We start from the raw sequence: 11,840 nt of genomic DNA, 5'->3' as shown, positions 1-11,840 counted from the left end.
AGCCCGCATGGTGAGTGCTGCTCGGGGGCTGCCCTTGGGCTCCCCGAGGCTCCTGGGAGTGCCCCCATCCATGTCTGAGCCCGTCTGTCCATCCCCAGCACCCAGAGATGAGCCGGCTGGGCCTGCTGGCCGCTGCCTTCTCGGACGGCAGGGTGCTGGTGTACGCCCTGCCGCACCCCACGGCCCTGCGCCACGCCAAGACAACCCAGGTAAAAGGTAGGAAGAGCCACCCCGCCGAGCAGGGCGTCCTGGCCCTCCTCCACCCGTGCCAGGGTGGGACTGCCAGCCCCGGGCTGGGCACCTCTGTCCATAGGAGCCTGCTGTGCCAGGGAGCTGCCAGCAGGACTGTGCCCAGCCTGGGGGCTGCATGGGGGGGAATGGGCACCCTGCTGCCACCAGCCTGGCATCTGCCGCAGGGATAGTGTGGGATCCCAGGCTGCTTTTTGGTGCTGGGGCCTGCTTTGAGTACCCTTGTGCCCAGAGATCCAAGCCCCTGTGCCAAAGCCTTTCTTCCAGCAGCTTCCACAATTCCATTGTGGAATTCCAGGGGAGGAGGGCTCCAGCCTTACCTGCAGCCTGTGTGAGAGCAGGCCACGTGCCGAGTGCTGCTCTGGTTCTGTCTCAGGGGCGCTGCAGCAGCCTGGCTGGGATGTAGCTCCGTGCCCAGCTCTCGGGCAGCCCCCGGGAGCTGGGCACTGGCAGGGGGCTCTCAGCAGCGTCACTGTGGCCACAGCAGGTGCAGGGTGTGGCAGTGCAGCCACAGAGCATGTCCCCAGCCATTCCCCATCTCCCTGCTGCCAGAGCTGCTCCCTCCAGTCTGCTCCATGTGTGAGGACAGGACAGGGAGTGCTGGGCCAGCTCAGGCTAATGGTGCCTGTAATGGCTGTGCCGGGCTGAGCGGGATTGATGGCCGGCACGTGCTGGCGGTGGGCACTGAGCTGTGACCAGCGCACAGCACTCCCCCTGCCAGTGGGGATGGCTCCCTGTGCCACCTGTGCCCCCCGTGCTGGCAGTGGGCACTGAGCTGTGACCAGCGCACAGCACTCCCCCTGGCAGTGGGGATGGCTTCCTGTGCCACCTGTGCCCCCCCGTGCTGGCAGCGGGCACTGAGCTGTGACCAGCGCACAGCACGGTTGATTCCCCCTGTGGCGCGGCACTGAGCTGTGACCAGCGCACAGCACTCCCCCTGGCAGTGGGGATGGCCCCCTGTGCCCCCCCTGTGCTGGCTGTGCCCGCGCTGCTGCAGGTGCCGGGCGCGGCCGCAGCCCCCGGGGCACGTCGTGAAGGGCCCCCCCATCACTGGCTGCAGCTGCACACATGGTCCTTGTGCTCAGGGCTGGGCTGGAGCTGCTCTCCAGCCACAGCAGCAGCGCCAGGCTGTGCTGACAGGCCCTGCTGGGGGCTCCCAAACTGTGCTGGCTCTCCCTGGGATACTGGGGACCCATCCCTGTGCTGTCCCTGTCTGGGGCACTGGGGACCCCCATCCCTGTGCTGTCCCTGTCTGGGGCACTGGGGATCCCCATTCCTGTGCTGTCCCTGGGGCACTGGGACCATCCCTGTGCTGTCCCTGGGGCACTGGGGACCACATCCCTGTGTTCCTGCCTGGCAGAGCTGGGGCTGGTCTCCGTACTGCATCCTGGCTGTCCCAGCTGTGCCCAGGAAGATGCACAGCTCTTTCCTGTCCCCCCCCATGGCTGCCAGGCTCCAGGCTGTGACGTGCCTGTCACTGTGCTGTGGGACAGCCCCACACTGGGGGTCAGGGACCCCAGGCCCGATGGATGTGGGACAGGTCCCCACAGCTCCCCTCTTGTTGGGGGGAGGATTCTCTGGTAGGCAGAGCTGGTGCATGGTGCTCCTGTGGGTGTCGTGCCCTGAGCTGTTGGGTGTAGGCTCTCTGCAGCCTGCCCTCCCCAGGAGTGCTGCCTGGCTGCTCCAGTCCTGTCAGCCATGGAGCAGATACCCTGCACAGCTGCTCCCTGCCTCCCTGCCGTGCTCAGAGTCAGGTCTGGCCCCTGTGTCACTGTGTCACCTCAGCTTTGGTGCCAGCCATGGTGGGGCAGGAGCCCATCATCTCTGCCTGTGGCGTGTTTCAGGGACTGCTTTCTCCAGCACACAGGCAGGCCTGGCTCCTGGGGGTCCTGTGCCACCAGTTTGCTCCTCCTGCTGTGCTGGGAACACTGCTCTGGGGAATGGCGGGACAGGGGCTGGGAGCCCTGGCCAGGGCCGTGAGGAGCTGCAATCCAGGCTCCAGGCAGGGAGCTCCCAGGACAGCCAAAGCCTGCCCTGACCCCCTTCTGCTCTCTTCTAGATGGGTCCCTCCACAAGCACCTTATCTGCAAGGTCAGTGTTCCCCACCGTGGCGATCCCTGTCAGGTTCCCCAGCGAGCCCCCAGCGTGCAGGTGGCAGAGCCTGGGGAGCCGAGGCACCTGCAGAGTGTTGGAGGGGCAGAGCAGTGCCGTGCCCCACCCCAGGCTCCCGCTTCTGGGGCACGGGTGGCACCGTGCAGGGCTGTGACCCAGGGCTCTCCCTTGGCCCCCAGGTGCAGTGCATCGCCACGCTTCAGGTGGGCTCCGTCCAGGCAGGTCATGCACCTGAGTGTGGGCAGTGCTTCAGTCTCTCCTGGATGCCTTCCAAGCCCCACCATCACCTGGCAGCAGGGTTTTATGACGGTGAGTCTCTTTCTGTGCCCTGCAGCAGCCCTCGGGGAGCAGCCCTTGCCTTGGCAGAGGCACTGCAGCCTCAGCTGCTCAGCCCCAGCTGGTGCTGGAACCTCTGCCCAGCCCTGGCTCAGGGGCAGCCTTCTCTGGGCTGGCTGTTGTCATTCTGACATACCTCCAGGCTGGTCACTGGTCGTCCCTGTCTGTGGCTCTGGGCTTGTCCGCCTCTGTTGAACTTGCCTGGATGGAATTTTCTGCTGGGCTTGCAGTGATCCACAGCTCTATGCTGTGTTGCCAGGACCTGCTACCACATTGTCTGCTTGGAGTCCCAGCCCCAGCCTGGCCCCCGTGTCGTGTGGCCCTGCCTCTGCCCTGTCCCACTCTCAGCCCCAGCCCCAGCCTGGCCCCCGTGTGGTGTGGCCCTGCCTCTGCCCTGTCCCACTCTCAGCCCCAGCCCCAGCCTGGCCCCTGTGGCCCTGCCTCTGCCCTGTCCCGCTCTCAGCCCCAGCCCCAGCCTGGCCCCTGTGTCGTGTGGCCCTGCCTCTGCCCTGTCCCGCTCTCAGCCCCAGCTCCAGCCTGGCTGCCGTGCTCTGCAGCTCCCACAGCCCTGCCTGTGCTGCTGCTGGTCCCCTGCTGAAGCACACGTGCCGTTGGCAGTGCCTCACGGACACAAGTCTTTCCACAGGCACCGTGGCAGTGTGGAACCTGCTCACCAAATCCCTGCTGCAGTGCGTGCACCAGCCCGACGCCTCCCTCAAGCTCTACCCTTTCCAGTGCTTTCTGGCCCATGACCAGGCAGTCCGGAGCATTGAGTGGTGCAAGGCTGACAGGTGAGGGCAGGAGCAGCCGCAGATGCTGCCGGGAGAGGAGCTTCCTCCTGCAGAAGCAGCTCTTTTGTCAAGAATGGCTTGGGAGGCTGTGGTGCCAATGGCCCTCTGCAGCACCAGAGGTTGGGTTGGGCTTCCCAGGGTGAGGGCAGTGGAGCCACTGCAAGGCTGTGCTGGGCCAGGGCACGGCTCCGTGCCGGGCTCTCAGCGCTGCCTTTCTGCTGCTTCTCAGCAACTTCCTGGTGACGGTGGGCAGCGACCGCAAGATCAAGTTCTGGGACCTGCGGCGGCTCTACGAGCCCATCAACAGCATCAAGCGCTTCCTGAGCACCGAGGTGGCCTGGCTGCTGCCCTACAACGGCATCACCGTGGCCCAGGACAACTGCTACGCCCCGTGAGTGCTGGGGGCCAGACCTGCTGCCTGGCCTGGTCCAGCTTCCCCGGGCCCCTCTGGCTTCCCCCTCCCTGGGACCGTCCAGCTGTGCCGTGGCAAGGGCAGGCTCTGCCTGTTTTGTGTCACCCTGCAGCAGCAAAGCGTGGCATCCCCTCTGCCATGCCACCCTGAGGCAGAGGCATGGTGGGCCAGGGGACTGAGCAACAGGTGTGCAGCTAAAGGGGTTTGGGAACTCAGTGAGTCCTTGGCCTCTGGGAGCTGCCTTGCCTGTGCTTGCTCTGGACTCTGCCATGCTGCTGGAGCAGGAACAGCCCCCTCACCCTGGGCCAGTTCTGTGGGGAGGTGGCTGTGCCTGGCTCTCACATCCCTGGTGACAGCAGAGTCAGGCACCCCAGGCCTCATTCTGTGCCTTCCTCTGCAGGTATGGGCTCTGTGGGATCCACTACATCGACGCCGGGTACCTGGGCTTCAAGGCCTATTTTGTGGCCCCTCGCAAGGGCACCGTGTGGGTAAGGGCCAGGGCAGGGTCACTCTGTCCCCGTGGCCAGGTCAGGCCCAGCTGGGGCCCAGGGCTTGTGGTGGGAGCCCTGTGCCCTCCAGCCCTCTGTCCCTGCAGAGCATCTCTGGCTCGGACTGGTTGAACACGGTGGCTGCGGGTGACATCACCGGCGAGCTGGTGGCAGCCGTGCTGCCTGACCTGGCTGTCAACCCCCTCAACATCAAGCGCTCCTCGGACCGCAGATTTGTAAGAGACCATCATGCCTGGGGGGCCCAGCCCAGCGCACAGGGCCAGCGGGGACAGGGGACCACAGGAGGAGTGTCCTGAACCCCCATCCCACCTGGTGGTGCCTGTCTGCAGGGGAGCAGCAGGATCTGTACCCGCCCTGCCCTGAGCTGCCTCTCCCCCACAGCCCGTGTACAAAGCTGACCTGCTGCCGTGCAGCCCTGACGGGCCCAAGGGCAGCGAGCAGGCCCTGCCCAGGACCCATCACTACAGCGAGATGGCAGCCAGCAGCTACCTCCGCTTCCAGGACACCGACCTGGTAGGACAGGCTGGGCAGCCAGGGTCTGGCCCCGAGCGGGAATGGTGGGGCTGTGCCCGGGCAGGGGGGTGGCAGGGTCTGACCCTGAGCAGGGCTGGGGGGCTGTGCCTGGGCAGGGGGGTGGCAGGGTCCGACCCGAGCAGGAATGGTGCGGGGCGGGGGTGCAGGTGACCCTGAGCAGGAATGGTGGGACTGTGCCCGGGCAGGGGGTGGCAGGGTCCGACCCGAGCAGGAATGGTGGGACTGTGCCCGGGCAGGGGGGTGGCAGGGTCCGACCCCGAGCAGGAATGGTGGGACTGTGCCCGGGCAGGGGGGTGGCAGGGTCCGACCCCGAGCAGGAATGGTGGGACTGTGCCCGGGCAGGGGGGTGGCAGGGTCTGACCCTGAGCAGGCCTGGGGGGCTGTGCCTGGGCAGGGGGGTGGCAGGGTCCGGCCCCAAGCAGGGCTGGGGGGCTGTGGCTGGGCAGGGGGGTGGCAGGGCTGGGAGATGCTGCTGGGGCAGGGCTGAGGTCACAGTGCATGCACTGCTCCTGCCCCGGGCCCACAGCCCAAGGTGGTGCCTCCACTTGCAGCGCAGCTTCCAGAACCTCCCGAGCCGGGAGCCCATGCGGCGCATGCACGTGCAGGAGCTGAAGGCAGAGCTGAGCCTCGACCGCCTGCAGCTGGAGGCCCTCCACAAGGTGGGTGGCGCAGTGTGAGCCCCAGCCCTGCGCTCAGGTGGCTCTGCTCTGCCCTGGGGCCGAGTCCCAGCACCCCAGCCCGTCCCTCAGGAGCTCCTCTCTCCCACAGGTGCGCTTCAGCCCCAACCTGGACTCGCAGGGCTGGCTGGTGTCGGGCGGGCAGGCGGGCATTGTGCGGGCACACTGCCTGGCAGGGCTGGCCTCCGTGGGCCGCCAGCTGCTCCCAGAGTGCCAGGCCCGCTTCAGCGTCCTCTATGGGGACACGCCCAGCAGCCCTGGCCCCCCTGAGCCCTCCCTGCTGCCAGGGGAGTAGGGCGTCAGTGCCTCACCATGCTGCTGCCATGTGCTCACCCTGGGCAGGGCTTGGGGCTGGGCCAGCCATGCTGGCATGGGGCTGTGGGCCCTCTCGGTGCTGCTTTCCTGATGGGTGGCTGCTGCAGGGGGGACAGCTGCTCCAGCTGCTCCCAGCCGTTCCCTGGGATGCTCTGGACACTTGTCCTCGTGCTCTGGGCCTGGAAGGGTCTGTCTGCACCGTTTGGTCTGAGCTGGGCAGGGGTGGTGGGACCTGGCGTGGCCAGGGCTGAGCTGTGGCTGTGACCCTGTGGAAGGAAGCCCCGTGGGCTCCACCAGCGTGGAGCTGTGCTTGTGCTCGCCTCCATCCCCAGTGAGTGCCCGAGGGCAGGGAGGGGGCCGGGAGCCGTGGAGTCGCTCACATTGAGCTCGTGTTCAGCTGTGCAGAATAAACGTGGTTGGTTTTGTATGGCTGTGGTGGTGCTGGCACTGGGGCAGGTATGGCTGTAGGGGCCCACCCCTAACTCCACCATTTCCCTTCCCATGCTCCTCTGTCTGCTGCACTGTTGCTGCTGCTCCAACACATTTATTGGCAGCGCTGGCACCGCTGCTGGCACAGATGGACAGATGGACACCAGGGGCACAGGCACGACTCAGCAGAGGGAATGGGTCAGGGCCAGGCACAGGAGGGTTCAGATGGAGCCCAGGCAGCAGCACAGGGGGCTGGGGCCAAGGCCAGGTCTGAGGTCCCCCATGGGGGATGTCCCTTCCTGCCAGGACAGACAGGCTCCCTGGGGACCGGGTGGTGGGGCAGGATTCCACCTCCTCAGGAGCTGTGGCACAGCAGGGAGTGGAAGGTTCCAGGGAGCCCCTGTGCTCCACAGGCCAGGGCATGTGTCTGTCCCCCGAGGACACCACACTGGAGTCACTGTCCCACCCCAGGGCTCTGCAGCAGTGGGGTGGGTACAGGGGAGATGGGATCTCAAGCGCTGCCCTGCTCTAGCACAAGGAGCTGGGGCCAGGGCCACGTCTGGCCCAACGTAGCAGCGGGTGGGGGTCTCAGGTTCGGGGGTCCTGGCAGTGGGGACAGCCTGCTGACTCCTCCTGGTGCTGCTCCACCTGTACCGTGCACAAGGCAAAGCCAAACCTGCTCTGGAGCCGGGCAGTGACCTCCTGCAGCACCATCTCCGTGTCAGCGCCGGCATCTAGGAGCAGCAGGGCAGGGGCTCGTTCCTGGCACGGCCCGTGGGGCCCCGGCCGTGCCCCGTGCAGGTCACTCACCCACGGCCACGTGCACCGACACGGCGGCGTGGTTCGGTGTCAGCGCCCAGAGGTGCAGGTCATGGACGCCCCGCACGCCGCGGGCCCCCAGCAGCGCCTCCTTCACCACATCGAACTGCAGCCCCCGCGGGGCCCCTGCCAGCAGCACCCCTGGTCACACTGCCCCCCTCGGCCCCCAGACACGGCACCCACCTGGCTGAGGCTGGGGGCTTCCCCAGGGCAGCCAGGCTGGGCATGGTGGCTTTGGGGTGAGACAGGCCTCACCTCGGGGCCAATGCACCTGGCTGCGCTGGAGAGGAGGAACTGGGGGCGTTCAGGTGGGGCAGGGGAGGCACAGAGGAGGGGAGCTGCCTCATGGCAAAGTGCTGCGGCAGATGGAGCTCCAGGAGCTCCTGTGCCCACCCTGTGCGTGGGTCTTGCACTCCTCTCACCCACTGCTCACCTTCCATGAGGACCGTGAAGACGTCTCTGAGGATGGTGATGGTGGAGCCAAGGACGAAGACCGAGAAGAAGAGGGTGCTGATGGGGTCTGCGATCTTGCACTGGGGCTGCAAAGAGCGAGGTCTCTATGAGGCTGGGGGCAGAGCCCACGTGGCACCCTGCGTGGCACCGGGAGAGCTGCTCCCACGGGCAGCACTGGGGCGGCCCAGCCCGGGCACCTTGAAGTAGATGATGGTGGCAGCCACGAGGACGCTGACGCTCTGCAGCAGGTCACCCACCACATGGACGAAGGCTGCCCGCACGCTGGTGCTGCCGGGCAGGGGGCTGCGGCTGGGCTGGCAGGACACAGAGCTCTCCAGCTGCTCGTAGGCCCCTGTGCCATGGCCGTGGCCAGCAGGGGACTGGTGCAGGATGTAGGCCATGCTGGAAGGAGCAGGGCTGGCTCAGTGCCACACTGACAGGGCGTGTGTGGGGGCCTTGCTTGGCCAAAAGGGACACAGGCAGTCACACCTGAGGCTGGGGACAGTGGGAGGAGTGGGGCTGGAGCTGCAGCAGGGCTGGAAGGTGTGCAGGAGCGGGGCAGGGGTTTGGTCCTGGGGCTCATGACAGAGCTTGGGAGGCACTGCTTAGGGGACCAGGGAGTGTGGGGAATGGGGACGTGGGCACATGGACTGGAAGCCCTGAGCATGTGGGGACAAGGAAGTGGTGGTGGCACTGCCTGGGGACACAAGGCTGGTGCACAGGGACACAAAGTGACCTGGGGGCACAGCTGGGGTCACAGGGGGCAGGACTCAGCTGATGGGGAGCAGGGCTGCACCCGTGGGACATACACCAGATTGACAGCAACGGCGCAGGCCGACGTGGCCAGCATGGCTCGCGCCTCAATCTCGTAGTCGTTGCTGATGATGCGGGCGGCCGCCAGGTAGACCAGGGCCGCGGTTACAACCCAGATAGAGAGCACAGAGGCCAGGGCACCCAGCGTCTCTGTGGGGTGAGACACATCAGCACCCACCCGGCCGTGGGGTCCCCGGAGCCCGCGGGGCCGCGCCCCTCAGCTCACCCGAGCGGTGCCAGCCAAAGGTCATGGTCTTGGTGGGCGGGCGGCTGGACACCCAGAGGGAGAAGAGGCTGACAGACATGCTGCCCACGTCCGTCAGCAGGTGGGCTGCATCCGTCATGATGGCCAGGCTGTGTGCTAGGTAGCCGCCTGTGGGCACAGAGCAGCTGGCACCCCGCGCCCGGCCCGCAGCCCCGCGCCCCGGCCCGCCGCGTTACCTATCACCTCCCCGACCATGAAGAGGCAGCAGACGGCGCAGGCGACGCTCAGCTGCCGGCGGGCCTGGAGCCGGCCCTGCCCGGGGCAGGGGCTCGGGGGGCTGCAGCGGCAGCGCAGATCTGGAGCCGCGGGTGCTGAGGGGTCTGGAGAGCCTGTGAAGAGACTGGGGGCGGGGGTCACTGCCGGCAACGCCGGCTCGGGGGCTCCTGCCCAGACCCCCGAGGGTCCTGCTGCGGCCCCCTGGTATGCGGCCAGGCGGGGCACCGGCGGAATGCCCCCCCAGCGGGACGAGCAGCCACGGACTGGCGGCAGCAGCAGGAGACGGTGGCGCGGGGCTCCCGCCGGAACCGAAGACGGGACTGGCGCGGGTACCGCGGGGAGGTGCGGGTGGCAGCGAGGTGTTGCGCCCGGGGCCAGGCTGCTGGACGGGCCAGCGGCGCGGAGACGTGGGGCGCGGGGAAGGGGCGGCGGGGGCCGCGTCCCGGTGCGTGGGGCAGCAGTGCGGGAGCGGGAACGGGCAGCCCACCGGGACGGGGGCTAACGGATGAACGGCACCGGTGTGGGCGGGTGATGGATGGATGGTACCGGTGTGCGTGGGTGACGTTTGGGCGCCGATACGTGCGGGACGGACACCCGAGGGGGGAGAGAGGCTGGCGCACGGCGGAGCTGGTTCCGCTTGAGCGGAGGTGCCGGCGGCGGGGTGACGGTGCAAGCGGCGGACGGTCAGGGCTGGCGCGGGGACTGCGGAGGTGCCGGTGTCCGCTCGGATGGATGAAGGCACGGGGGCGGGCGGGGAGGGACGTGCCGGGGGTGCCGGTGTCGGCGGTGGGAGCTGGCGGCGCGCGACGTGCCGGGGGCTTGCGGGCGCCGGAGGAGCCGAGGGCGATGGGGGCGATGGAGGTGCCGGGGATGATGGGCGAGCGGGTGCGGGAGGACCGGGGGTTGCAGATGCGGGAGATAATGGAGGTGACGGTGCGAGGAATTGCCGGGGAGCCTGGGAGGTGAGGGGGTGCCGCGGGTGGCGGTGCCGGGATAAGGGGGATGCCGGCGATGGACGTGCTAGCGCCGGTAACGGGGCTGTCGGGACGATGGTGTGCCGGCGCCGATGGAAGTGCCGGTGGTGACCGGGGAGTCGGGGGTGCCGGCGATGAGAGTGCCGTCGGTGCCGGAGGCGCTGGTGATGGAGTTGTGCTGGCGGTGGTGGGGGTGCCAGGGTGATGGGTGCCAGTGATGGGATGTCGGGGCGATGGGTGCCGGGGCGATGGGTGCCGGTGATGGGGTGCCGGTGATGGGGTGCCGGTGATGGGTGCCGGGTGCTGGTGCTGGGTGCCGGGGTGATGGGATGCCGGGATAATGGGTGTCGGGGCGATGGGATGCCGGGGCGATGGGATGCCGGTGATGGGATGCCGGGATGCTGGGTGCCGGTGATGGATGCCGGTGCGATGATTGCCGGTGCCGGTGGTACCTCTTGAGGCGCAGGCTGCCGTCGGCGCGGCCGCCCCGCGGGCTGACCAGGCGGGCGCTCTCGGTGCCGGTCGGGGGCTCCATCCCGGGAGCGAGCGGCGCCGCGGGCACCGGCACCGCCGAGCCCCGCCCCTGCCGTGACTCCGCCCCCGGCTCCGCCCCCGCGCCGGTGGCGGGGCGGTCCCGCCCCGGTGCCGCCGCTCCGGGCGCGGGGCGGGGGCGGCCGGCGGGCGCGGGTACTGCGGAGCGGTGGATCTCCGGGAGAACACACCGGAGCTGCGTGTAAGGGCGCTGCTTTCGCGGGAGAAGCTCTTCGGGGACAGGGATCCGCCGCACCTCCTGTCCCCGGCAGGGGATGACACGACTGATCCTGGGATCCGTCTGAGCACGGAAGGACACGAGGGGAGCTGCGGAGAAGCCAGCACGGCGGGGATCGTGCCTGCCCGTGGGGATCACCTGCCGCGGTGCCGCGCCGGAGCCGGTGCACAGGGCAGCGCAGGGCACAGCGTCTGCCCGGGCTGCAGGAAGGATTTTGGCGCTGTTCCCCTGCGATCCTCCGAGAGAAGCGCTGGGAGCGCGGGCTGGCTGAGCCGGAGGGGCCGCACTGGCAGGGGCTGCATGGCCCAGCCCAGGGCAGGGCGTTCAGTGCCAGGAACCACCAGCGCGGGGTTGGTGCCGAGTCCGGCCCCGTCTGCCGCCGCCTTCAGGGACCTGGCGGCCAGGCTGAGCCCCCTCAGCGCGGCGACAGATGACACCGACCGTGCTGCTCCGTGGAGCGGAGAGACTCAGCACGGGCTGCGGAGCCGGGGGCAGGAGCCTGGAGAGGGTCAGCACGGGGCAGGGCCGGTCCTGACCGAGGAGGAGCAACCTCAGGACGGGCAGGGGCGGCGGGCTGGGAAAAGGCTCCAGGGGTCCTGGGAGACACCCAGCAGACCGTGAACCAACAACGCACCCTTGGCGTGTCCTGGACACTGCCCCGCGGCGCCGGGCCCAGCGCTGGGTGCCCCGGGCACGAGGGACAGGGACAGGGACAGGCTGGGCATAGCCCCGAGCAGCCTGTGATGCTGCAGGGCTAGAGCGGCTCTGCCGGATGAGGCTGAGGGAGCTGCGGCTGCTGAGCCCGGGGCAGAGCGGGCCCGAGGATCCCGGGGTGGGGATCACCTGCAAGGAGGGATCCGCAGGTGAGCCCCGGTGTGTGTGACACCTGCAGGGAGGGCTGTGCCGGTGAGCCCTGGTGTGTGTGACACCTGCAGGGAGGGATCCACAGGTGAGCCCCGGTGTGTGTGACACCTGCAGGGAGGGCTCTCAGGTGAGCCCCGGTGTGTGTGACACCTGCAGGGAGGGATCCACAGGTGAGCCCCGGTGTGTGTGACACCTGCAGGGAGGGCTGTGCAGGTGAGCCCCGCCCACCCAGGGCGCCCGGGGCGGGGCCTCGGTAAGAGGCGGAGCCTCAGCCAGGGGCGGGGTCACACTAGGGGCGGGGCA

General features: G+C 68.6%; 1 protein-coding gene across 1 annotated transcript; it reads left to right on the top strand.

The window, feature by feature from the left end:
- Positions 1 to 52: 52 nt before the first annotated feature.
- On the top strand, positions 53 to 6,346 carry GTF3C2 (general transcription factor IIIC subunit 2). Its single transcript, XM_030945610.1, has 10 exons — positions 53 to 216; positions 2,309 to 2,340; positions 2,541 to 2,670; positions 3,344 to 3,488; positions 3,718 to 3,879; positions 4,301 to 4,388; positions 4,496 to 4,624; positions 4,791 to 4,922; positions 5,495 to 5,602; positions 5,712 to 6,346. Exons 1-10 carry the CDS (start codon positions 108 to 110, stop codon positions 5,913 to 5,915), a joined length of 1,239 nt encoding a protein of 412 aa, XP_030801470.1. The 5' UTR covers positions 53 to 107; the 3' UTR covers positions 5,916 to 6,346.
- Positions 6,347 to 11,840: the final 5,494 nt, after the last annotated feature.

Source organism: Camarhynchus parvulus, chromosome 3, assembly GCF_901933205.1.
Source record: "Camarhynchus parvulus chromosome 3, STF_HiC, whole genome shotgun sequence".
Classification (NCBI taxonomy): domain Eukaryota; kingdom Metazoa; phylum Chordata; class Aves; order Passeriformes; family Thraupidae; genus Camarhynchus; species Camarhynchus parvulus.
Note: the sequence above shows the minus strand (reverse complement) of the source record. Positions and strands in the feature narration are given on the sequence as shown.